The sequence below is a fragment of the Mobula hypostoma genome, unplaced genomic scaffold (genome assembly GCF_963921235.1).
Source record: "Mobula hypostoma unplaced genomic scaffold, sMobHyp1.1 scaffold_56, whole genome shotgun sequence".
NCBI lineage: Eukaryota > Metazoa > Chordata > Chondrichthyes > Myliobatiformes > Myliobatidae > Mobula > Mobula hypostoma.
The window spans coordinates 91,630-119,344 of record NW_026948269.1 but is presented as its reverse complement, the minus strand read 5'-3'; the positions used below and the strand labels follow the sequence as shown (position 1 = coordinate 119,344).

The 27,715-nt window shown below is 45.4% G+C and overlaps 1 protein-coding gene and 1 pseudogene across 5 annotated transcripts; both read left to right on the top strand.

Annotated features, from left to right (window-relative positions):
- Positions 1-27,715, top strand: part of LOC134342287 (zinc finger protein 850-like) — an 86,599-nt pseudogene that overhangs the window by 52,292 nt on the left and 6,592 nt on the right.
- Positions 921-25,793, top strand: LOC134342285 (NACHT, LRR and PYD domains-containing protein 3-like). Of its 5 annotated transcripts, none has more exons than XM_063040257.1 (11): positions 959-1,003; positions 4,502-4,566; positions 6,162-6,254; positions 7,342-7,508; positions 10,769-10,940; positions 11,039-11,104; positions 19,734-21,471; positions 23,070-23,156; positions 23,312-23,482; positions 23,637-23,804; positions 23,968-25,792. In XM_063040257.1, the coding sequence occupies exons 3-11, from the start codon at positions 6,194-6,196 to the stop codon at positions 24,053-24,055; spliced, it is 2,718 nt and encodes a 905-aa protein (XP_062896327.1). In that variant the 5' UTR covers positions 959-1,003; positions 4,502-4,566; positions 6,162-6,193; the 3' UTR covers positions 24,056-25,792. The 5 variants fall into 5 exon arrangements, with proteins under 5 accessions (XP_062896325.1, XP_062896327.1, XP_062896324.1 ...); XM_063040256.1 differs by lacking the exon at positions 959-1,003 and adding an exon at positions 1,220-1,475; XM_063040255.1 differs by lacking the exon at positions 4,502-4,566 and having other exon boundaries at positions 921-1,003.

Here is a 27,715-nt window from a genome sequence, read left to right as displayed (position 1 = left end):
CTGGTCCCAAGCTGAAGAATAAATCGAAGCGCCGACACCAACCGAATCGAACCAACTGCAGGTTGCGATTCCTCTCTGCAGTAGACAATTTTTCTAGAGAAAACGTGGCCACTGCTATGGTGCTCTGAATTAATAATTTTTTGACTCGGAACACATGTTACAAAGACTCATTGATGTAAAATGAGTATTTCCGTGTTTGCAGAAAAGCGTGATGAAACAGGGTGTATCGTAAAGGGTGAAGTTCAGGTTATGAGTGTGTTATTATCTGAAGGTGTGTTTACCTACTGTTAGGGTCCATAAAATTTTAACGAGTTTATTCGCAGAAGCAGGTCTAAGGCCGCTGATACCACAGAACACATTGACAGATGAAAGATCCAGCTAATTTTATGTTCAGGAGTCTTCTATCGACCACTGACGCAGAACAGTAAGTGTATGTATAAAATAAATTAGACATCAGGCAAATTCACAGGCGAGAATGGTCGTAATTTGATGTGATTGCTGCTATGATATGGTAACGTGTTTCCAGTGTGTGAGTAGTAAAGTGAAGGAGAAGGGGTTTCTTAATCTGCTGTCGACTTTGACCCGTAGCTATCTGGGAGAGATGGTAATCTCGGCATGTTTCTCCCCAACTGGCCCATTATTCCAATAGACCACCATCAGACAACTGCTAAAGCTGGCTTTATAAACGGGCTAACTTTAAGATCAGCGCAAGTCTACGCGATGGGAGAGCAGTTAAGACTGGAGAAAGGAAGGATCCAGTGTTCATAAAAAATATACACATTCCAAAGGCAAAATATATGATCACACCTAACAGAGTTCTTCCTTCTGCGGTGCCTGTGCAGTAAACGCAGCGGTCTTTGCCCTGCGCTGTCACTGGAGTTTATAGTCTGGCAATAAACTGGGTCCAGGGTGAATAATAAATCAGAGCGCCGACACCAACCGAATGGAACCGGGATGTGGGTTGTGATTCCTCTCTGGAGCAGATCAAATTTTCCAGTGAAAGGTACTCATTGAAATTGTGCACTGCCGTTGTAGCTCGGGTTGGAACCATATGTTAGAAATACGCATTCAAGCGATAAAAATGCTTTAACATAAGCGTTGTGAAACCGTATGTGGCGTTACGTGCTGAAAAGTGTGCTGTTTAGGTTTATGAGCGTGTTATCAACTGATCCTTGCTCAGGGTGTGTTCCCTTACACTTAGAGCACATAAAATTCAGCTCAAACACGAGGAAATCTGCAGATGCTGAAAATTCAAGCAACACACATCGAAGTTTCTGCTGAACGCAGCAGCCAAGCAGCATCTCTAGGAAGAGGTACAGTCGACGTTTCAGGCCGGGAGCCTTCGTCAGGACTAACTGAAGAAGGAGCTAGTAAGAGATTTGAAAGTGGGAGGGGGAGGGGGATATCCAAAAAGTTCCAAAATAAAATTCAGCTGCTTCGATACGCTGGGACCAGACTCGGGAGTTGAGCACAAGGTAGGAACAGAGACTATACGGGGAAAAATCACGGTGTTTCAATACGCCCACTCGTCACGGCAATCCGTCTAGTGTTACTACCAGATCAATGCGGTCTCTAAAATTGCATGGCTTTATGGATCTGTTTTTTTTTGTATGCGTAATTTTTTTTTTTAGCAATGACAGGATACAGCAGGTAATGGTATTTAATATAAATTTTCTCCAAGTGAATTCACTGGCTGTTGATAAAAACATACCGAAGTGCAGACACAGTGGGCGCTTTATTATGTTCGTTCTGTACCTAATGAAGTGGAAACTGAGTCTATGTTCGGGACCTTCTGCTACTGTTGCTCGTCCAGTTCAATGCTCGGTATGTTACCCGTTCAGTGATGCTGCACTGCACACTACTTTTATAACGTGTGCATATTTGATTTGCTGCTGCTTTCCTATCAGACGGAATCAGTCTGGCCAATCCCCTTGATCTCTCTCATTAGAGCGGGTTCTCGCCCAGATAACTGCCGGTTTCCTATCAGACTGAATCAGTCTGGCCAATCCCCTTGATCTCTCTCATTAGAGTGGGTTCTCGCCCAGATAACTGCCGGTTTCCTATCAGACTGAATCAGTCAGAGCAGTTCCCTTGATCTCTCTCATTAGAGCGGGTTCTCGCCCACAGAACTGCCGGTTTCCGCCTGGCCGGTCTCCCTGATCTCTCTCATTAGGGCGATGTTCTCGCACACTCGATTTGTTTTTTTTTTTGGCTTTTGTTTTTTGCACGATTCTCTGTAAACGGAACAATTTGTGCGTGAATGTCCCAGGAGCTGAATAGTTTCTGAGATATTGGCACCAACAATCCTCCCACGGTCAAAGACGCTTGGATCACTTTTGTTCCCCATCTTGAAGTTTCCCCTGAACACCCTTCTTACGTATTGACCATGCCTGCATGTTTTTATGTTTTGAGCTGCTGCCACATGGATCGCATTGACGAGCTGGTATACATATCCACCGAATAGAGTGGCTAATGGTTGTATTTCCTATTCAGACAGCCCTCCCCTATCCCGAATATGAACATTTATGAGATCTGGACCTAATTATTCCCGATGCCCCTGTTTTCAAAAACATAGCCAATTAACGGTCCAATTCTGTGCGAGGCGTCGCGGCATTAAACCATAAAATATAGGAGAAGAAGTGGGCCATTCGGCCCCTCGATTCTGCTCCGCCATTCAATCGTGCGCTTCTCCACTTCATCCACTCACGCCCACTCCCCCGCTTTCACCCCAAACCCTTTAATGCCCTGGCTAATCAGGAACCTGTCTATCTCTGCCTTAAATACACCCAGTGACTTGGCCTCCACAGCCGCTTGTGGATTTCCACAGATTTACCACCCTCTGATTAAAGTAATGTCTCTGCATTCCAGTTCTAAAAGGACGTCCTTTAATCCTGAAGTCGTGCCCTCTTGTCCTAGCATCCCCCACAATGGGAAATAACTTTGTCATATCTAATCTTTTCAGTCCTTTTAACATTTGGAATGTTTCTATGAGATCCCCCCTCATTCTCCTGAACTCCAGGGAATACAGCCCAAGAGATGTCAGACGTTCCTCCTACAGTAACCCTCTCATTCCTCGAATCATTCTAGTGAATCTTTTCTGAACCCTGTTCAATGTCAGTATATCCTCTCTATAATAAGAAGCCCAGAATTGCACAATACTCCAAGTGTGGTCTTACGATTGCCTTATAGAGCCTCAACATCACATCCCGGCTCTTATATTCTATACCTCTAGAAATGAATGCCAGCATTGCATTCGCCTTCTTCACAACCGACTCAACCTTCAGGTTAACCTTTCTGGCATCTTGCAGCACAAGGACTCCCAAGTTCTTGGCATCTCTGCATTTTAATGCTTTCCCCATCTAAATAACAGTCTGCCCGTTTATTTCTTCCACCAAAGTGCATGATCATACACCTTCCAACATTGGATTTCATTTGCCAATTCTTTGCCTATTCCCCTAAACTATCTAAGTCTCTCTGCATGCTCTCTGTTTCCTCAACATAACCCACTCCTCCGTCTATCTTTGTACCATCGGCAAATTTAGCCACAAATGACAATAAAAGAGGACTGCGTGTCCTCATAATCTAATCTAATCTAAATCTCTTAATACCATCGTCTAAATCATTGACATACATCGTATAAAGTAACGGTCCCAAAACCGACCCTGTGAACTCCACCGGTAACCGGCAGCCAGCCAGAAATGGTTCCCTTTATTTCCACTCTTTGCTTTCTGCCGACCAGCCAGTGCTCCATCCATACTAGTAATTTCCCTGTAATCCCATGGGCTTTTATCTTGCTAAGCAGCCTCATGTGCGGCACCTTATCAAAGGCCTGCTGAAAATCCAAGTACACCATTTCTACTGCATCTCCTTTGTATACACTGCTTATAAATTCTTCAAAGAATTGCAGTACGTTTGTCAGGCAGGATATTCCTTTCAGGAAACGATGCTGGCGTTGGCCTATCTTGTCATGTGGCTCCAGGTACGCCGTAATCTCATCACTAACAATCGATTCCAACAACTGCCCAACCACTGATATCAGGCTAACAGGTCCATTTTTTCCTTTCTGCTGCCTCTCACCCTTGTTAGTTAGCGGAGTAACATTTGCAATTTTCCAGTCATCCGGTACAATGCCAGAATCTATCGATTCTTGAAAGATCATCGTAAACGCCACCACAATCGCTGGAGCTACTTTCTTCAGAACCCGTGGGTGCACTCCATCGGGTCCAGGAGATTTATCCACCCTCAGACCATTAAGTCTCCTGAGTACCGTCTCAGTCGTAAATTTCACTGCACAAACCTCACTTCCCTGACACTCTTGAATGTCCGGTGTACTGCTGACGTCCCGGTGAATTAATCTGAGCGCATTAATCCGATCATAACCGAATACAGTAAATGCTTGGGGTACAGGGTGGGGGCGGGATGGTGGGCGGAGAAGCGTGTCGACTGATAAAGCCGTCTTATTGTTTCTGATTATCAAGTGGAAGTAATATTTACTCCGCAGAGCACATTTACCCACTAAAACAATAACGAACTCAAAGAGATCCGAATCGGGAGACCCAGTACAAGGTAGGTTACTGAGAAATATATAGTTCAGTCACAAAACAAGCGATCTGAGAATGTTGGAAATCCAGCGCAACACACACAAAACTGAGCAGGTCAAGCAGCACCTCGGGAGAAGAATAAGTAATCGACGTCCGGATCAAACGTCTCGGATCTGAAACGTCGACCGTAATATTCCTCTCCATAGAAGCTGCCTTATCTGCTCAATTCTTCCAGAAGTTTGTGTGTGCTGCTCTCTTACTTTCGGTGAAGGTATTGCTATGAAATACAGTCATTTCACAGATGCACGCAACTGTTCAATAAGCTTCAGATATTGCCCAATTGTTGTCCGGATAACTAAGAAACACGTGGCCTTAAATGTATTATTTCTCTGTTCGGTTTCATTGTCTGCGAGCTACAAGGAGAGTTATTCACAGTAAGCAACACCACCACAACCATACCAAGTCCGCACGGCACCCCTATCCCCAGACCGCGTGTCGTCCCGATCCCCAGGTCTGTGATTTTATCAAGGTCTGGTGACTGCCACTCGGCAGTCAAAGTGTCATCTCGGGTGCAGACCCAATGAAACGAGATAAGGGACGCATCGAGGTTATGCTCCATGCTGTTATTTTCGTACTCTATCTAATAAAACATTGAAAATTGTCGCATTAGGGAAATAGAATGGTATTCCAATAGTCTTGCTTAATTTTGCAGGATTTTTTTTACAGTCAATTGACGAAATTCTTATCCATTAAATAATTAAAATAAATCTTCGATGAGGGAAATGTGAAACGTAAACAGAGTATACTGGAAATGTTCAGCAGATTGGGGAACAGCTGTGGACAGGCTCAATTCTGATTATGGTCCCTCGACCTGAAAACAATATATACAATGCCTGTCTTGTTGAATAATTGCCGCATTTAAAATTATTTTGAAGATTTTTTGTAAAACTTGCTGTATTGGATGTAACGATCCAGTGGTCACCAGATGATATGCTCCAATAAATCCTGACAGCAATTTAGGCGCTGACCCCTGCCGGTGAAAATATAGTGGTTTAAGGCAAGACGTCGCGATGCTGTACACGGGCTTTTCCATATTGCCTGAAACAAGATATGTAGTCTTGCCAGTGACGTCAATACTTCGTAATTTAAAAAAAAATGGAAGGAGACTCTGAGAATCAGGTGCGATGGAGAAACGTGTACAATTTGGCGAAGTGAGGAATAGATGTGCCAAGGTCAGCAGAGGTGTTTGAGCACTCGCTGTTGTACTAGATGTCCATTGATCACCATAGCGCCACTAGTGGTCGGAGGGCACAAGCTGTATGTGCTCCCTGCTCAGGACCTCCAACCCGCATTGACGTTCAGTTGACTTGACAAGCCGGTGTGACATCTCACTCTTGCTCCATGCCACGGGATTGCCTGGAAAAGCACGGGCATCTCATCCAGTAATCCGGCCATAAAGTATATTCCAGGAGTTGTCTGGGTGTGTGCAGGATCAAGCCATATCATGATTTCATTGGGAAGGACTATATTTTTGGCAGTATGTTGTTCTATACAAATATCAGCTATTTCCTTTATACCTAAATTAATACCTGACCCTACTCTTGATTTTGTTTCTTGCAGAGAACCGGAATCTGTTAACATCCGTCTTCACAATGGCTGATGGAGCCGACGAGGGACGAGACTCAGTGGCGTCAACATCAGAAAAACACCCGGGTACGCAGCCGTCCTGTCATTTCCACCAAAGTGGCCAATCGTATATTTGTTATTCGTACTGTATCTGCTAGGTATTTCTCAACTTCGTAGACAAATTTAAATCTGTCGCAGCCTGTCTCTTCGATTCTCGCCTTCCATCCAGATTTACGTCATACAGAAACATGGAGATGTTTCATTTATTTCCCTCGTGGAAATAGCCGTTCTGAATAGCTCGGGTCCTGGCATTGATTCCGGTGGTACCACTCCTCACTCATTGCCATTCGGAAAACAATCAATTTATGCCTAGTCTATGTAATTCGACCAACAAATTCGTGTCCGTATCATTACTTTATCCGCAACCCCTCGTGGTTTACGCTTGCCTGATAATCTGTAATGTGTGATTTTACTGAAAATCCTAATATTCTACATTCGCTGGTCTCGCCTTATATATTCTGCTAGTTGCATCAGCAAAAGTATTCCAAGGGTTTCAGCCAGTGTGACTTATGTTTCACAAAGCATTGTTGAATTTGTTAGGTCTTTTGAATTTTCTCCTGATACAGCTTCTACAATGGCCGAGAATTGTTCACATCACTGATGTCAGACTAAGCAGAATACTGTTCCTAATCTTCGTTTTAACTTTTACTTTCACAAACCTGTTTAATGTTAACTACCTCAAACCATTCAGCTCAAGAAGTGGGAAATGCAGGTGGGGTTAATGAGAATTGAAATATTTTGAAGCCGATCTAAGGTGTAACTGCACGCAATACTCCAAACAAGACCTCACGAACGACTCATACAGCTCCAATCTCTCTACTCAGTAGCTAGGTTAATAAAATTCAATGTTCCAGGGCTCTCTTTAATACCCTGTCTCCGCGTGACGCCACTATCAATTAATTAAATTCCTTGGAGTTGCATCTATATTTCTCAGTGCCATGTCTTTCGCTGTGTAAGTCCTTCCCTGATTTGTGCTTCAAAATGGTCACACCTGTGTGTGTCTATTTCTGATTTTGTTTGGTAACATGGTGCACCGACCTTAGGGTGTAGATAGAAAGGTGTTGAGCAATAAAGGTTCGATAATGTCTTCAGTTTCCTTCGCTTCGCTTCACAGGTCCGAGCTCAGTAATCACCGAGCTCCTGGCAACCTGGAGCGATTTCAAGCTTCTGCAGTTGATTGACTTCTACCGGGACAGGCTGGAGCAGGCGATGGAAGGAGTGGTGCACGGAATGAGCCTGGCGTTAACGTTCGAGAATCAGTTAACTGAAGAGGAACATCGGGTAAGTGAGCGAGAGAACGGGTTTGAATGTTCACACATCATAGGTGTCCGAAATATGACTCACCAGATATTAAAGTAGATAAATGTACAACTGGGAAATAAATACTGAATATACAGTGGCATGCAAAAGTTTGGGCACCCTTGGTCAAAATTTCTGTTACTGTGAATAGTTAAACGAGTAAAAGGTGACCTGATTTCCAAAAGGCATAAAGTTAAAGATAACACATTTCTTTAATATTTTAAGCAAGTCTTTTTTTTTAATTTCCATCTTTTACAGTTTTAAAATGACAAAAAAGGAAAAGGGCCCGAAGCAAATGTTTGGGCACCCTGCATGGTCAGTACTCAGTAACACCCCTTTTGGCAAATATCACATAATGTAAACGCTTTCTGTAGCCAGCTAAGGGTCTTTTAACTCTTGTTTGGGGGATTTTCGCCCATTCGTCCTTGCAAAAGGCTTCTAGTTTTCTGATTTCTTGGTCCGCCTTGCGTGCCCTGCTCTTCTGACGTCTATCGACAGATTTTCGATGACATTTAGGTCGGGGGACTGAGAGGGCCATGACAAAACCTTCAGCTTGCGCCTCTTCAGGTAGTCCATTTTGTATTTTTGAGGATGTTTTCCAGGATCATTATCCTGTTGTAGAAGACAGACGGTGTGATGTTTGCTTCCAGAATTTTGCCGGTATTTAATTGAATTCATTCTTCCCTGTACCAGTGAAACGTTTCCCGTGCCACTGGCTGCAACACAAGCCCAAAGCATGATCGATCCACCCCTGTGCTTAACAGTTGGAGAGGTGTTCTTTTCATGAAACTCTGCACCCTTTTTTCTCCAAACATACCTTTGCTCATTGCGGCCAAAAAGTTCTATTTCAACTTCATGTTTCCAAAATACACTAGGCTTGTTTAGATGTTCCTTTGCAAACTTCTGACGCTGAATTTTGTCGACGCAGAAAAGGTTATGTTCTGATGACTCTTCCATGAAGGTCATATTTGTGCAGGTGTCGCTGCACAGTAAAACAGTACACCACCACTCCAGAGTCTGCAAAACTTTTCTCAAGGTCTTTTCCAGTCAAACTGGGTTTTGATTTGCCTTTCTAACAATCCTACGAGCAGTTCTCTCGAAAGCTTTCTTCGTCTTCCAGACCTCAACTTGACCTCCACCGTTCCTGTTAACTGCCATTTCTTAATTACATTATGAACTGAGGAAACGGCTACCTGAAAACGCTTTACTATCTTCTTATAGCCTTCTCCTGCTTTGTGGGCATCATTTATTTTAATTTTCAGAGCGCTAGGCAGCTGCTTTGAGGAGCCCATGTCTGCTGATTGTTGGGACAAGGTTTGAAGATTCCGGGTATTTATAAAGCTTTGAAATTTGCATCACCTGGCATTTCCCAACGATGATTGTGAACAATCCATAGCCCTAGCAAGCTAATTAAGGTCTGAGACGTTATCTGAGAGCTCAAATCTCTTGGGGTGCCCAAATTTTTACATGATGCTCCTTTCCTTTTTTTTTCACACTAAAATTGTACAAAACAAAAATAATACACTAATCTTGTTTAAAATGTTGAAAATAATGTTTCATCTTTACTATTCACCATTCAGGGCCCCAAACAGTCCTTCCAGGTGAGGCATCACTTCACCTGTGAGTCGACTGGGGTGATATACTGCGTCCGGTGCTCCCGATGTGGCCTTTTGTATATTGGTGAGACCCGACGCAGACTGGGAGACCACTTTGCTGAACATCTACGCTCTGTCCGCCAGAGAAAGCAGGATCTCCCAGTGGCCACACATTTTAATTCCACATCCCATTCCCATTCTGACATGTCTATCCACGGCCTCCTCTACTGTAAAAATGAAGCCACACTCAGGTTGGAGGAACAAAACCTTATATTCCGTCTGGGTAGCCTCCAACCTGATGGCATGAACATCGACTTCTCTAACTTCCGCTAAGGCCCCACCTCCCCCTCGTACCCCATCTGTTACTCATTTTTATGCACACATTCTTTCTCTCACTCTCCTTTTTCTCCCTCTGTCCCTCTGAATATACCTCTTGCCCATCCTCTGGGTCATCCCCCCCCCCTTGTCTTTCTTCCCGGATCTCCTGTCCCATGATCCTCTCGTATCCCCTTTTGCCTATCACCTGTCCAGCTCTCGGCTCTATCCCTCCCCCTCCTGTCTTCTCCTATCATTTTGCATCTCCCCCTCCCCCTCCAGCTTTCAAATCCCTTACTCACTCTTCCTTCAGTTAGTCCTGACGAAGGGTCTCGGCCTGAAACGTCGACTGCGCCTCTTCCTATAGATGCTGCTTGGCCTGCTGCGTTCACCAGCAACTTTGATGTATGTTGCTTGAATTTCCAGCATCTGCAGAATTCCTGTTGTTTTCATCTTTACTTCATGTCTTTTGGAGATCATCTCATTTTGTACTGACTTAACGATTCACAATAACAGAAATTTTGAACAGGGGTGCCCAAATTTTGCATGCCCTGTACAATCACAAAATTATGAATCTGCACCAATGACAGAAGAGGGGTGAAAATATCCCCCGGACTGGTGGGTGATTGCTCATTTTCACAGCGAGGGAAGCGGGTAACTGTTGTATAGGCTTAACATAATGGAGATTAAATAGAAATATGATACGATATTTCGGTTTAGGATGATCGCAGAGCGTGACCGTAGGATTTCAGTGAAAACCTGGGCATCATCTGTGGGTGTCACAGGAGCTCGACAGTGTTCTCTTTTGGGTGGAGGTGCTTGTGTTATAATTTGTAACTGCAAACTGTGTCATTCGCGGTATACTACCATGTTGCGATGTTGTGATGTAAGCACTGAAAAAACGCCACCAAAAAAGGCAATGGAAATACAGTAGGTGCCAGCCGCCGTCATTTTGGACACTGGCAGACTTAGAAGATTAATTGCATCATCTTTTCTGTAACTTCTCTGAGACTGAACACGTGTTATAAAAAAAAGCTTCTTGACTTCTTTGTTCATCTGCTTTATGATAAATCATATTTTATGATTTCTTCTTGTCAAATCTGATGAGGAATTATTTATGGGTTGGAGTCATTGTAACAAAGCTGTCACAGACCAACCAGGATCTCATTGACTGGTGGGCCAGTCCCCTCTCTGTGCTCTGCTCTGAATGTACAGCCCATCTCCAGAGAGGATCGGCAACCGGCCGTGTGATCCCGATAAAGGGCACATCGTTTACTTCGCATTCTCTGTGAATCTGGCAGTCCCCAATATGTTCATTTCTACACCTCACAGAAATTCTCTGATCTCGCTGATAAGGGAGAGTTGGCGGATGGTTCAAAACTCCTCTTGAGCCTGGTGATTGAGAGAGGCTCCCGCGCCCGGAGGGTGATGTGGGAATCGTTTGTGAAAATGCGGAATGGCGTCCCAAAGTTGGACAAAATACTTAAAGAAATACAGGAATATGGTAAGAAATGGTAGAGATTAATCTCAATTCGGATTCAAACAATGCACACTTTATAATTCAACACATCTGATTTCACCAAATTGTTTAAAATTAAACAGGTTGTGCACCGTACGAGCGATCAGATCCCGCTCAAGGTTTACGGGAGATCCCCAGTGAGCTGAAAGGTAGGTGAAGAAAAATGCTGTTTCCACCAACCGCTGATACTTGTGCAGAACGGTTATATTGATGAGCCACGGAGGTTTGACCAGGTAAATGTTGTCACTGTGACACAGTACAAATTAAGGCACATAGAGACATTGTCTCCTGGAGGAAGAGTTTTCAAAGGACATAATGAGGAACGGGGCTGAGAGTCGGGACTTGAGGAAAGGGGTGGCTCCTCTCTGGTGCCTGGAACTACAGCTGCTTCCACCGGGGTCAGAGCAGGCAAAGGAGCAATCCGGTGGAGGGGAAATCTGGGAAACCTCGGCACCCCAAAAGGTCAAAACCTCACCCTACCTGCCTCTCTCCCCCTTCCCCACTGCCGAACATCCCTCATCCTAAATCATTTCTCTAAACTCCGTCAGTCCCCACAGATCATCAGTTCTTCGAGTTGGACATCGATTGAAGTTCTAGCCACAGAATACCAGTAACAGCTTCCCTTTAAATAACAGAACAGGTCATACTCCAACTAACCTGTCCAATCCCGCCCCCGAAACAATGGGAAGTCCATCAGGAGACAGTGGAGGTGAGGGGAGTGTGGGGCGGGGGGCAGTGGGGGTTGCAAAATCCACAGAACTGAAATTCATGTCTGCCTGTGGTGTGCAATGGAAACTGTGGACGGCTAAGAGCTGTCAATTAGGTCAGAGAAACCCAGTGTTGTGTTAATGCGACGAGAAAGGTGAGAGGAACTGAGGAAATCGATTAAAAAAAATGAGATAAATTAAATTGTACCAGAGTGATGAGAAGCTCACTTCATCCATAAGCACATTGCATCTGTGAAAATGGAGCCTTGGGCAGTGCAAGTGCTCTGAGTCCGAAAAGGTTCATATTCACAGACAGTGTTGTATCACCCAACTGCACATCTAACAGAGGAGAGGGCGAAGGAAAGACAGATATTGCAACAGTTGTTAATCTTACAGTAGCCAATGTTGTATCTCAGTATTCGAAAGTCTTCATCAGAAACATATGGAATCCCCGCCAGTGTCCTGGTTCAGCATCTCTCATGTCCAAGAACAAATTCCAAATATGTTATTGTTCTTATAGGACCTGAGATAGGCTAATTAGGAATTTTAGAAAGACCTCACACTTCCGTAATTATTGTTTTGGTCCATATTCTGCCACCAAAACCCTTCAGTTTCCTTGCACCACTGACTTAGTATATCTCTACAAATTGCCTGCAAAATTATTCTTCAATGTTCTTCATGCTGCTTGCCAAGGGAACAGATACAGCTGTAGAATTCTCACACCGACTTAGAAACATAGATACATAGAAAACCTGCAGCACAATGCAGGCCCATCGGCCCTCAATGCTGCGCCTAACATTGAGTAATGTCAGTTACTTCAGAAATTACCTATGTTTACGCATAGCCCTCTATTTTTCGAAGCTCTATTCAGGAGTCTGTTAAAAGACGCTATCGTATCCGTCTCCACCACCGGCAGATCATTCCAAGCACTCACCACTCTCTGCGTAAAAAACTTACCCCTGACATCTCCTTTTTACCTACTTCCAAGCACCTTAAAACTGTGCCCTGTCATGCTATCCATTTCAACCCTGGGAAAAAGCCTCTGACTATCCACAGGATCAGTGCCTCTCATTATTTTACACCTCTATCAGGTCACCTCTCATCCTCCAGGGAGAAAAGGCCGAGTTCACTCAACCTGTTCTCAAAATGCATGCTCCCTAATCCAGGCAACATCCTTGTAAATCCCCTCTGCACCCTTTCTATATTTTCCATATCCTTCCTGTACTGAGGTGACCAGAACTGAGCACAGTATTCTAGGTGGGGTCTGACCAGAGTCCTATGTAGCCGTAACATTACATCTCGATTCTTAAACTCAGTCCCACGGTTGATGAAGGCCAATGCACCGTTTACCTTCTTAATTACAGAGTCAACCTGCGCAGCAGCTTTGAGTGTACTATGGACTCGGTTCCCATAATCCTTCCGGTCCTCCACACTGCCAAAAGTCTTACCATTGATATTATATTTTGCCATCATATTTGACCTACCAATATAAACCACCTCACGCTTATCTGGATTAAACTCCATCTGTCACCCTCCGCCCAATTTTGCATCCTATCGATGTCCCGCTGTAATCTCTGACAGCCCTCCACACTATCCACAACTCTCCCAAGCTTTGTGTCATCAGCAAATTTATTAATCCATTACTCCACTTCCTCGTCCATGTCAATTATAAAATTCATGAACTGAAGGGAACCCCGAACAGATCCCTGAGTCATCGACCTCCATGCAGAATATGAACCACCTACAACCACAATTTGCCTTCTGTGGGCAAGCCAGTTCTAGATTCACAAAGCAATGTCCCCTTGGGTCGTATAACTTCACACTTTCTCAATAAGCCTTGCATAGGGTACCATGTCAAAAGCCTTGCTAAAATCCATTATACTGTACATCTGCTGCTCTACCTTCATCAATGTGTTTAGTCACATCCTCAAAAAAAAATCAATCAGGCTCGTAAGGCACGACATGCCTTTGATAAAACAATGCTCACTATTCGTAATCATATTATGCCTCTCCGAATGTTCATAAATCCTGTCTCTCAGTGTCTTTTCCATCAGCCTACCAATTCCTGAAGTAAGATTCACTGGTCTATAATTTCCGGTGCAATCTCTACTCCCTTTCTTGAATAAGGGAACAACATCTACAAACCTACAATCCACTGGAACCTCTCCTGTCACCATTGATGATGCATTGATAGTTGCCAGAGGCTCATCAATCTCCTCCGTCGCCTCCCGTAGTAACCTGGGGTGCATCTCGTCTGGTCCCGGAGACTTATCCAAATTGATGCTTTCCAAAAGCTCCAGCACATCCTCTTTCTTCATGTCTGTATGCTCGCCAAGATCTTTTTCCGTAGTGAATACTGAAGCAAAGTATTTACTAGGAACCTCTGCTATCTCTTCCGGTTCCATACTCACTTTTCCACTGTCACACTTGATTGGTCCTATGCTCTCTTATCATCTTGCTCTTCACATACTTGTAGAATGCCTTGGGTGGTTTCCTTAATCTTGCCTGCCAAGGCCTTCTCATGGCCCCTTCTGGCTCTCCTAATTTCATCCTTAAGCGCCTTCCTGGTAGCCTTATAATCTTCTAGGTCTCTATCATTGCCTAGATGTTTGAACCTTCCGTAAGCTTTTCTTTTCCTCTTGACAAGATTTTCAACAGCTTTTGTACACCACGGTTCCTGTACCCTGCGCACCTATGCAGAATGCCACGCAAATATCCCCTGAACGTTTGCCATATTTCTGCCATACATTTCCCTGAGAACATCTGTTCCCAATTTATGATTCCAAGTTCCTGCCCAATTACTTCATATTTCTCCTCACTCCTAACGTGTCTGTTCCTACCCCGCTCTAATGCTATGGTAAAGGAGACAGAATTGTGATAACTATCTCCAAAATGCTATTCCACTGAGAGATCTGACACTTGACCAGGTTCATTTCCCAATACCAGATCAAGTACAGCTTCTCCTCTTGTAGGCTTATCTACATATTATATCAGGAAACCTTCCTGAATACACCTAGCAAACTCCACCTCATCTGAAGCCCTTGCTCCAGGGTGATTCCAATCAATATTTTGGAAATTAAAATCTCCCGCCACGCCAACCCGGTTATTCTTGCATCTTTCCAGAATCTGTTTCCCCATCTGCTGCTCGATGTCCATATTACTATTGGGTGGTCGATAAAAAAAAAACGCCCAGTAGAGTTATTGACCTCTTCCTGTTTATAACTTCCACCCACAGAGAATCAGTAGGCAATCCCTGCATAACTTCCTCCTTTCCTGCAACCGTGACATTACCTTTGATCAGCAGTGCCACCACGCCCACCCCTTTTGTCTTCCTCCCTGTTCTTTCTGAAACACCTAAATCCTGGCACTCTAGGTAACCACTTCTGAACATAGAAGATAGGTGCAGGAGTAGGCCATTCGGCTCTTCGAGCCTGCACCGCCATTTATTATGATCATGGCTGATCATCCAACTCAGAACCCCGCCCCAGCCTTCCCTCCATACCCCCTGATCCCCGTAGCCACAAGGGCCATACCTGGCTCCCTCTTAAATATAGCCAATGAACTGGCCTCAACAGTTTCCTGTGGCAGAGAATTCCACAGATTCACCACTCTCTGTGTGAAGAAGTTTTTCCTAATCTCAGTCCTAAAAGGCTTCCCCTTTATCCTCAAACTGTGACCCCTTGTTCTGGACTTCCGCAACATCAGGAACAATCTTCCTGCATTTAGCCTGTCCAATCCCTTTAGGATTTTATACGTTTCAATCAGATCCCCCCTCAATCTTCTAAATTCCAACGAGTACAAGCCCAGTTCATCCAGTCTTTCTTCATATGAAAGTCCTGCCATCCCAGGAATCAATCTGGTGAACCTTCTTTGTACTCCCTCTATGGCAAGGATGTCTTTCCTCAGATTAGGGGACCAAAACTGAACACAATACTCCAGGTGTGGTCTCACCAAGGCCTTGTACAATTGCAGTAGTACCTCCCTGCTCCTGTACTCGAATCCTCTCGCTATAAATGCCAGCATACCATTCGCCTTTTTCACCGCCTGCTGTACCTGCATGCCCACTTTCAGTGACTGTAATAGATGTCATGCAATAGATACTCCCCTGGATCTTTGAAGAACAACTTCTCTACTAGTTTGCCATTCTGTAATCTAACTGTTTATACAATCCATGCTTTCCTACGTTCCCTGTCTCACTCGAATACGTTGAATGAATGACTACTGAGAAAACATGCCTGCATCGTTTAGCGCCAGATCACCGCTGTTTTCCTCAGAACTCTCAACTCTCTAAGAAGATGATATAAGCGGTATTTGCTGGCCCCGGATACATGGTGAAGACTAAAATGTCATTTTCAAGATCCTTTACACAATAAACCCCTATGTACAGTATACCTGTTATTTGGAAACCCCACACACCCCTGGCAGGATCCTAATGCGCTGTGAAACCCTGCACATCTCTGGCAGGGTACTGACACACCGCTGGACACCACACACCCCTGGCAGGGGCTGACACGCTGCGAGACTCCACAAGCCTCTTGCCGTCTACCTACACGCTGCGAGATGCCATACACTCCTGCCAGAGCCGTCACACAATGTGAAACCCTTTACCTACTTTACAAGGCTCTGGCACACACCTGTCAGGATCCTGACGTACCGTCAGGTTTCACATTCTTCAGGTGTACTTTCACTGCAAGTAACTTTCCCACACCTCATCCAGACCCGGTCCTACATTGACATCGGCTATCTCTTATTTCAGGACGGGCTCGGGATTCAGTGGGAGAGGTTTCGGGATCAATGAAGACAACTCAAGTTCTGAGATGGTTATGAATAAGGAGAGGTCTGCAATTTAGGTGATACACAGGGTGGGGATGTTAAATTGGGGAAGGCAGATTAAATGGTAGAAGTCAGGTGAGGAGCAACTGTTACAGGGCAAATCTCCATCTGGTGAGAGTCGATATATATCAGCTGATCAGAATTTCGAACCGGCATGTTCCAAAGAGGATTAGAGCCGAGTTTGTCACCGTCCCGTGACCGTGACGGGAAATGTTGTAAATTTAGTCTGCAAATGAAATATATGGTTTCTGAAGCTGAGGTGTGACAATGAGTAATGGAGAGCGAAAAAGAGTCTCAAAGAGTCCAGTGGGGTATCGTCGTGGCTATCCCTCGAGGTCGAGGATGATGGTCTTCATTCTGAAGAAGTGGCCCCCAGAGCGAAGACGCTTGTGCGTGAATTTGTTTAACGAATACTTGATGTTGCACTCCAAGAAGCACACGATACTTCACAAATCAAACAACTGATTCCAATGGCGTGGAAACCACGACGATTGGAGCTGGTGGATTTGTTTCAGCCTTCATCCGCCTTCACACCTGTTGAGTGGGGTATAGATCAGTTGCAGGGGCGGGTGGGCAAATAGCAGATGGAGTTTAATCCAGAAAAGTGTGCGGGTATGGGGGATGTTTAAAGTAGCTGGCAGACGCTAACATCATTGAGGTGCAGAGGGAGTTTGTTGTCAATGTCTGTAGCTCGCTAGGTGTGACAACACAGGTACATGAAGAAGATACCATCACATTGTTCACTTCATTGTACGGAGCACTAAGTCTATCGAAGCTTTAGGTTACAGATGTATGAAACTTTGGTTTGGCTGCACTTGGAGAATTGGTTCAATTCTGTCAGTCCATTACAGGAAGAATCTGGAGAACTCGGAGAGGGCGCAGGAGAGTTTTACCAGATGCTACCGGGATTGGAAATAATCCTGCTTTTCAAAATTTTAGTTTGATTTGAATAATAGATCTGTAGCATCCACTCTCTCCCTTTCTCCAGAGCAGTGGTGTGCCTTGGGGATCTGTTGTGGGATCCCTACTGTTCGTGATTTTTATAAATGATCTGGATGAGGAAGTGGAGGGATGGGTTAGGAAATTTGCTGACGACACGAAGCTTGAGGGTGTAGTGAATAGTGTGAAGGGCTGTCAGAGGTTACAACGAGACATTGATGGGATGCAAAGCTGGGCTGAGAAGTGGCAAATGGAGTTTAACCCAGATAAGTGTGAGATGGTTTATTTTCTTAGGGCAAATATGATGGCAGAATATAGCATTAATGGTAAGATTCTTGGAAGTGTGGAGGATCAGAGGGATCTTGGGGTCCGAGTTCATAGGACACTCAAAGCTGCAACGCAAGTTGACTCTGTGGTTAAGAAGGCATATGGTGCGTTGGCCTTCATCAGTTGTGGGATTGAGTTTAAGAACCAAGATGTAATATTACAGCTATACAGGACAGTGGTAAGAGCCCACTTGGAGTACTGTACTCAATTCTGGTCGCCTCAGTACAGGAAGGACGTGGAAACCATAGAAAAGGTGCAGAGGAGATTTACAAAGATGTTTCCTAGATTGGGTAGAATGACTTACAGTATGAGTGTGCTCGGACTTGTTTCCTTGGAGCGACGGAGGATGAGAAGTGACCTGATAGAGGTGTACAAGATAATGAGAGGCATTGATCGAGTGGATAGTCAAAGGCTTTTCCCCAGGGCTGAAATGGCTAGCACGAGAGCACATAGTTTTAAGGTGCTTGGAAGTAGGTACAGAGGAGATGTCAGGGGTAAGTTTTCTTTCGCAGAGAGTGGTGAGTGCGTGGAGTGGACTGCCGGCGACGTTAGTGGAAGCAGAAACGGTAGGGTCTTCTAAGACACTCCTGGATGGCTACATGGAGCTGAGAAAAGTAGAGGGCTATGGATAAAGCCTAGGTAATTCTAAGGTAGTGACATGTTCGGCACAGCATTGTTTCCTGAAGAGTCTGTATTGTTCTCTAGGTTTTCTATGTTTCTATGTTTCTATGTTTTTATTCTCCCTGTCCTGCTGAGTATTTCCCATGTATACTGTTTAGTGGACATGAGACTGCAGATCTGCAGGCCCAGACATTCTTCTGGATGATCTCAGTGAGTTGTCCAGCATCCGTGGTATAGTAGGGTGAATAAATTATTTATGTTTGATTAGAAACTCTGATTGTCTGAGTCAGCTTTGCGAGACCTTGATAACTGACCCCCACCACCCCTACAACGTTGCTGATCGACATGCAGTAGGTTTCTTTTGTTTTATTCTGTTACGTACCCCGTAACCTGCCAAACCAGCAGAAATGGACCACTTAGTTGGAGTCTGGTTTAACAGAAATTAATAAAGTTTTATTAAAGAAATAACTAACACAGTACTCTAATCGTAAGGATGCAAATGAAACAGGTTAGCAATGATAATACACACGTGTACACAGAACTAGGGTAACAGGAATCAGCCAAGCTCTATCGCAGTCTAGGGGTAAAATGATCAGTCTCAAGTGACGCAGAGTTCAGTTCAGCTGAGTACAGTTTGCAGTAATCGCTGTTGTGCCGTTGGAGAGAGAGAGAGAATGCAAATTTTGATTCAAACAGACCTTTGATGTTCTTCGCAGTTAGCTTTCGGGCGAACCCTTTTATGTCTTCTGTGGTCACCGACTGTGATCCCTCCGTTCCGGATACGACTGTTCTTCCGCGGTGAACCGGGCACCCAGGCAAGGGCGGACACACGCACCAGGTTCCCGCCGATCGTTCCTTTTCACCCTGTCAGTCTATGGTCGGTTCCCTCGAACCAGACCTCCAACTTTAACCAACTTGTGGAGGCACACCACTCTTCCAGAGTCTCGTTATCTCGTGATCTCGTGGTGTGGGTCGTGCCTTAGCGAACCTGTTCTTTTTATCCCCCTGCTGGGATATCGCCTGTCCATCAAACTTCAAACAGTTCAGGTTCAAAGCAATCGGTCTGTCAATATCTGAAATGTGTTTCTTTCTCGTTAATCTCGCTCTTCTCTCTTATTAGCATTTTGAATGTTTCTCCATTGTTCCCCTTATCTCTCTCATCAGCATCAATCTTCTGATAACTTGGTTTTTCGTCACAATTCTGATTCACTGCAACCAAATTTACGTTAGTGTATGAACATATTCTGATAAATTAAATTGATACAAGAGCTTTGTGCTGCACTATTTGTTGTTTACTAAGTTCTGAGTTCAGGCGTCTAACATTTTGACTCTTTCTTTGTTCCCATGGAAGATGTTCAACAGAAACACAAGGAGACTCTGCGGTTACAAACTGAAACACTGAGAGTGAACACGATCCTGATGACGGAGAAGGTGAATGTTTTCCAGCTGGTTGATCGATACGCTGAGCTCACGGTCATTTCTACTATTCGTGATCGGAGACTGGTGGAACACGAGCTGCTGGCGAGAGGCAGAGACCACGAGGAGTGGAGAAAACAACATCTCCACAGAGAGCTGGAAAAACTCCGGACTGATCAGTTGTTCCAGAGCAGCTTTTCCCAAAGTAAATGCAAATCTGGGAGTTCGGCAGCATTGGCTGGAGTCCCGGGCATCGGGAAAACAACAATGGTGCAAAAGATTGTTTATGACTGGGCCACGGGGAAAATATACCAACAATTCCAGTTTGTCTTCAGTTTCAAATTCAGGGATTTAAACTCCATTAACTGCAGAATAAACCTGAGGGAACTTATTTTGGATCAGTATCCTTACTTTGGGAATTTCCTGAGAGAGGTTTGGAAAAACCCAAAGGGATTGCTGTTTATATTCGATGGCTTGGATGAATTCAAACATAAAATCGATTTTGCTGACAGTCGGAGAGATACAGAACCTCAGCACAAGTGCCCAGATCCCGAGTGGTGGTGTGAAGTGTCGGATATTGTGTACAGTTTAATCCAGCACAAGCTGCTCCCAGGGTGTTCAGTGCTGGTGACCACCCGCCCCACAGCATTACATTTATTAGAAAAGGCAGAAATTAATGCCTGGGCTGAAATCCTGGGATTTGTCGATGAAGAACGGAAGGGATATTTCATCAGGCATTTTGAAGATAAGACGGTAGCAGAAGCTGTTTTCAAGCACGTGGAGGAGAACAAGATCCTGTACACCATGAGCTACAACCCCTCCTACTGCTGGATCCTCGCTCTGGCACTGGGACCCTTCTTCGCAAAAAGTGACAGGGACCCACAGCGAGTTCCCAAGACCATAACCCAACTCTATTCCTACTATATTTACAACATCCTGAAAAACCACGGCCGTGAGATCGAGAACCCCCGTGCCGTGTTACTCAGGGTTGGTCAGATGGCCTTCAGAGGTGTGTTTGACAAGAAGATTGTATTTACAAATGGAGATTTAATCAACTACAATCTGAAGCCTTCCCAATTCTTGTCTGGGTTCTTGATGGAGCTTTTGGAGAGAGAGGATGCTCCCCGATGTGTGGTGTACACATTCCCACACCTCACCATCCAGGAGTTTGTAGCGGCAGTCGCACAGTTCCTGAATCCGCATCCCGGGGATATCCTGAAATTCCTCACTGAAGCCCACAACACTACAGATGGCCGATTTGAGGTGTTTCTCCGTTTTGTTGCTGGCCTCTCCTCTCCAATGACAGCTCGGGGCCTGGAGGAGTTTCTGGGACCATTTCCCCGTCAAACAACCTGCTGGGTGATTGACTGGGTGAGGGAGGAGGTTAAACACCAGAGTGGAAACACGAGGAGTGAAGCTGGTAAAAGGAGCCTCCTGAACACACTGCACTACCTGTTTGAGTCTCAGAATCGTGGGCTGGCTCAGGCCGCACTGGAATCTGTGGAAACACTTTCATTCAGTAGAATGACACTGACCCCGATTGACTGCGCGGTCCTGTCTCATGTCATCGGACTCTGTGATACAATAAAACATATCGACCTAATTGGCTGCCACATTCAGTGTGAAGGAATCCAGCGGCTGGTACCTGGGCTGCACAAATGCCAGGAGTTGGGGTAACTTCACTTATTTCTCAGTCTGATCTGTGAAAGTATTTCATTATTTTGTTTTAACGTAAAGGTAAAGCAGATTGAGTTTTTGTGACAAATTAATAGGCGATCGGTCAGTAAATCAAGAACGGGAGTGCCCTGTGGTTTCATGTATAGAGATGTTGGAGACTTCAGATGAGCGAACAATGGCCGTTGGTTTAATGGTAGTAAATCACACGAATGGCCGTGTTTCTCGCTCCCTGTGACAGGTCCATTGACAATGTTCCTTCTCACTGACATCGACACCGACACTGACTGCAGCAGGTGTGACGGATCTGCGCACCCTCTTCCCGATGAAGTACAAGAGAGGGTCAGAGGAATGTCCCAGTGAGAGGGAGAGAAATACCCCTGAGATTATCCTTCCCAACCCCTCTCCCCGCGTATGACTATCATGATCACTCCAACAGTGTGACTTTGTTCACTGCTAGATACCCAACACTCATGTGGCTATCACCTCTTCCAATTGTGGGGTTCAATTCTGACCAACCCTCCCCGTGCGATCTACGTCTGCATCACATCCCCTTGTGGAATCTCGCTTCCCCATCTGTCTTCCTCCTATGGGATCTCTCTTCTTCATCCCCCTTTCCTCCTATGGGATTTCTCTTCCCCATTCCCTTTCCTCCTATGGGATCTGTCTTTGCCATATCCTCTTCATCTTGTGGGATGGCTCTTTACCTATCTTCCTTCATTGTGGGATCTCGCTTCCCTATCCCACTTCCTCCTCTGGGATCTATCCTCTGCATACATTTTTCCTCCTGTGGGATCTTTCTTCTCCATTCTCCTTCCTCCTGTGGTAATTATCCACTCCATCCGCCTTCCTCCTGTGGCATCTGTCTTCCACATCCCCCTTCCTCCTGTGGGATTTCTTTTCTCCATTCCCCGTCCTCCCATGGAATCCCTCTTCTCCACCCCCGTCGTCCTGCGGGGATATCTCTTTCCCATCTCCCTTCCTTCTGTGGCATCTTTCTTCTCTATTCCTCTTCCCTCCCGTGGTATCTCTATTCCACATCCCCCTTCCTCCTGTGGGATTTCTTTTCTCCATTCCCCGTCCTCCCATGGAATCCCTCTTCTCCACCCCCGTTGTCCTGTGGGGATATCTCTTTGCCATCTCCCTTCCTTCTGTGGCATCTTTCTTCTCTATTCCCCTTCCCTCCCGTGGTATCTCTATTCCCCATCTCCCTTCCTCCTGTGGGATTACTCTGCCTATCCCTTTTCCCCTGGCGGGCTTTTCTTCCGCCATCTCCCATGGACACGTTCTCATCCACAACTCTTCCTCCCTGTGGGACTTTTTCCAGCCCTTCAACGCTGCAGTTTTCTACCATCTAGTCAGGATTCTTTTTTCCAAACGTCGGGGAATGAGACAGAATATAGAAAGTCTACAGAGTCACACCGACAGGCCAAATTACTAACATTCGGAGCTGGGCAGTGAGGGACATTGACAGTCATGTGAATTGGTCAGTGATTTTCTGAAGGGTTTAATGTTTCCTGAAATACCGGGTGAGAGGAATTCCCTCAGAACCACTGTCTGAATCAATTTGTTCATCAATTTGTCTATTTGTGTTTAGACTTGGGATGAATAAACTGGGAGATTCAGGAGTGAAACTGCTGTCTGCAGCTCTGAGGAATCGAGAGTGTAAAATACAGACACTATGGTAAGTGCAAGACTGGGATATTGCGGTTATAGTCACTGGGTATCTGACACTGAACATTAAGGTGATCAGTAATTGTATTACTGATAAACACTGGGAATTTCTACCGTCTCCTGTCTCTCTGTGGCCTTTACCCACACTCTCCCTTTCATCCACAGGCTGAGCAATGTCGGTCTCACAGATTCTGGTGCCGAGCATCTTGCCTCCGCTCTCAGTACAAACCCTTCACTGACGGAGCTGAACCTGAATGAAAATGAACTAGGAGATTCAGGAGTGAAACTGGTGTCTGAGGCTCTGACGAACTCGGAGTGTAAAATGCAGAAACTGTGGTAAGTGTAAGACTGTGGGAGATTGTGTTTACAGTCACTGGGTGTCTGACGCTGAAGATTAATGTGATCAGTAATTCTTTATTGGTAAACATTCGAGATTCATAGCGTCCACTGTCTCTCGGTGTCCTTCACCCTCACTCTCTCTCATCTCCAGGTTGTACAAGGTCGGTCTCACTGATGCTGGTGTCGATGATCTCGTCTCCGCTCTCAGTGCAACCCATTCACTGGCAGAGCTGGATCTAGGATCAAACTCGCTCACAGATCAATCTGTCCCCGCTCTTCGCCGCCTCATACTGGCCCTCCCGAGTCTGGAGCGGATCTGGTGAGTGATTGCGTTCATATTCAATGTCATAAAATATCCGCGGATCCGCCGGGTGTCCGCTTGTGTTTGTCTGTGAATGTTGTTGAAACATTAACCCTAGTCCTCTGTTGCTGACACTGTTGTGTAATCTGTTATTTCCTCTTCATTCTTCCATCTGTTTCAGGCTGTGGAACAATCGGATCAGTTGGACCGGGGAAGAGGAACTGAAGTCTCTGCAGGAGCTCAGATCCGGACTGAGTCTGATACTGTGAACATCTGAATGTGTGCACATCCCCACCCACAGTTTGACAGACTCTCCGCCCACCCCCTCCCCCGCGCCTTTAATGGCCGCGTGACAGATTTAATTCCCAAAGTTTCTAACGGACCCCGTCTCCAGCAGCGCGCTCTGTGACGTCAGAGTCAGTTCCAGAGGACGTAATTCCACCTCCGGATCAGCGGAACAGCCTCCGATGTATGTTCAGTTCGGAGAGCTCCCCCAAGCGATGCCCTGGGTAATTACACAGACAGTAAGAGCCCGGAGGCAGTGCTCATGGGACACCAGTCCCGGGATGGGGTAATCCGGGGAGTGAATCCTTTTGCTCACTTTGCTGAGGACGGTACATTCCGCAGTGTGGCCGAAATAATAATGTTAAATTGACAAATACCCGCAACCTCAAATTGAAAAACAAACCGTACCTCACATGTCCTTTAGAATTATCCCCATCTGATCTTAAATTCATGGCCCGTTCTACTTGAAATTTCAACCCTGAAGAAAAGATACTGTCTGTCTTGTATATCTGTGCCGCTCATAAACTCAGAAACATCAGTCAGATCTACTCTCAGCCTCCTCCGCTCTAGAAAAAACAGTCGCAGTTTGTCTAAACTCCCGTCATCGCGCATGCCCTCTAATCCAGGTAGCATCCTGGTTAATGTTTTCAGTATCCTCTACAAAGACTCGACATCCTTCCTCTAGTGGGGCCACCAGAGTAAATGCATTACTCCGGGTGCGACCACACTTTGTTAAGCTCTCCACCTTTCTTGTAATACCATGAGCACTTACCTTATTAAGCAGCCTTATGTGCCGCACCTTATCAAATGTCTGAAAATCCAAATAAACAATAACCACTAACTCTCCTTTGTCTGTATTTGCTGTTATTTCCTCAAAAACTGCATCAGGAAAGAGAGATTTCCCTCCCAACCACAATCTCCTGTCTTATCTCCGTATCCTTTCATGCTCTGACTAATCAAGATTCTATCAACCTCTGCCTTAAATATAACGGATAACCTGTCCTCCTTAGCCATCTGTGGCAAAGTATTTCACATATTCTCCACGCTCTGAGTAAATACATTCCTCCTCATCGTTCTAGGTTGACTTCCTCCAGCCCCCTCTATTAGGAGGCTGTGTTTTCTGCTCTCAGACCTCTTCCATTCACCTCCATATCATGAGAAACATCCTCTCTGCATCCACTCTATCCCAGCCCCCTCTATTAGGAGGCTGTGTTTTCTGGTCTCAGACCTCTTCCATCCACCTCCATATCATGAGAAACATCCTCTCTGCATCCACTCTATCCCAGCCCCCTCTATTAGGAGGCTGTGTTTTCTGGTCTCAGACCTCTTCCATATCCACCTCCCTATCATGAGAAACATCCTGTCTGCATCCACTCTATCCCAGCCCCCTCTATTAGGAGGCTGTGTTTTCTGGTCTCAGACCTCTTCCAAAAGCACACGGTATTGGGGGTAAGGTATTGGTGTGGGTGGAGAATTGGTTAGCAGACAGGAAGCAAAGAGTGGGAATAAACGGGACCTTTTCAGAATGGCAGGCGGTGACTAGTGGGGTACCGCAAGGCTCAGTGCTGGGACCCCAGTTGTTTACAATATATATTAATGACTTGGATGAGGGAATTAAATGCAGCATCTCCAAGTTTGCGGATGACACGAAGCTGGGTGGCAGTGTTAGCAGTGAGGAGGATGCTAAGAGGATGCAGGGTGACTTGGATAGGTTGGGTGAGTGGGCAAACTCATGGCAGATGCAATTTAATGTGGATAAATGTGAAGTTATCCACTTTGGTGGCAAAAATAGGAAAACAGATTATTATCTGAATGGTGGCCGATTAGGAAAAGGGGAGGTGCAACGAGACCTGGGTGTCATTATACACCAGTCATTGAAAGTGGGCATGCAGGTACAGCAGGCGGTGAAAAAGGCGAATGGTATGCTGGCATTTATAGCGAGAGGATTCGAGTACAGGAGCAGGGAGGTACTACTGCAGTTGTACAGGGCCTTGGTGAGACCACACCTGGAGTATTGTGTGCAGTTTTGGTCCCCTAATCTGAGGAAAGACATCCTTGCCATAGAGGGAGTACAAAGAAGGTTCACCAGATTGATTCCTGGGATGGCAGGTCTTTCATATGAAGAAAGACTGGATGAACTGGGCTTGTACTCGTTGGAATTTAGAAGATTGAGGGGGGATCTGATTGAAACGTATAAGATCCTAAAGGGATTGGACAGGCTAGATGCGGGAAGATTGTTCCCGATGTTGGGGAGGTCTAGAACGAGGGGTCACAGTTTGAGGATAGAGGGGAAGCCTTTTAGGACCGAGGTTAGGAAAAACTTCTTCACACAGAGAGTGGTGAATCTGTGGAATTCTCTGCCACAGCAAACTGTTGAGGCCAGTTCATTAGCTATGTTTAAAAGGAAGTTAGATATGGCCCTTGTGGCTACAGGGGTCAGGGGGTATGGAGGGAAGGCTGGGTTCTGAGTTGGATGATCAGCCATGATCATAATAAATGGCGGTGCAGGCTCGAAGGGCCGAATGGCCTACTCCTGCACCTATTTTCTATGTTTCTATGTTTCTATGTATCAAATCCCGTGTCTCAGGTACTTGCTGTATCTACCACACTCACGATGTACACTAGAGAGGCCACTCGGCCCATCTGGTCCGTGCCTATGTTTATGTTCCATATCAGTATATCAATATCTATCCCTGCCGTACCCCCTCACTCTCTCTGTGATGACAGGTTGCAACCAGTCACCATTCCGTGGGATTGGAGATTCCCCTTGAATTTCATAGAATCATAGAAACCTACAGCACATTACAGACCCTTTGGCCCACAATGTTGTGCCGACCATGTAACTTACTCTAGAAACTGTCTAGAATTATCCTATCACATAGCTCTTCTATTTTCCTAATCTCCATGTACCTATCTAAGAATCTCTTAAAAGACCCTATTGTATATGCCTCTACCACCGTTGCTGGCAGTGCATTTCACACACACACCACACTTTGTTTAATAAACTTAGCTCTGACATCTCCTCTATACCTACTTCCAAGCAGCTTAAACCTATTCCCCCTCGTGTTAGCCTTTTCAGCCCTGGGAAAAAGCCTCTGGCTATCCACACGGCCAATGCCTCTCATCCTCTTATACACCTGCATGAATTTCCTGCATGATTTTCTCCAGGCTGAATAAGACGATGAGCTCACTGTGGTTTTGACGTTCTTCAGGGCTCTGGACTAAGTTGGTTAAGCTTCTTCTTCCCTGCTCTTTTCAACTTTTTGGGGTCATTTTCACTAATTTCAAACGACTGTGCCGTCGACAGCTGGGTTGTTTCAATGTACTGCTAAAGTCTGACAGCAGACTAGCGAGTGAATCTTCGATGGAGCAGAGTCAGAAACCAATGAGTTGCCAGCCTGAGTCAGGGCTTTGGGGCTCCGGAAAGAGATGCGGCCTAGAGTTTACAAGAAGGAGGAAGAAGAGGAATCAGACCAGCAGGATGTGCCTACAAATGAAAGATCAAAAACATCTGGAAACTGGTTGATAAAAAAAATGGTTAATTTCTGCAAAATACTGGTGGAAATCAACAGATCAGGCAGCCAATGTGGAGAGGAACAAATAAACAACGTTTAGGCCGAGCCCCTACAGCACGCCTAGACTGT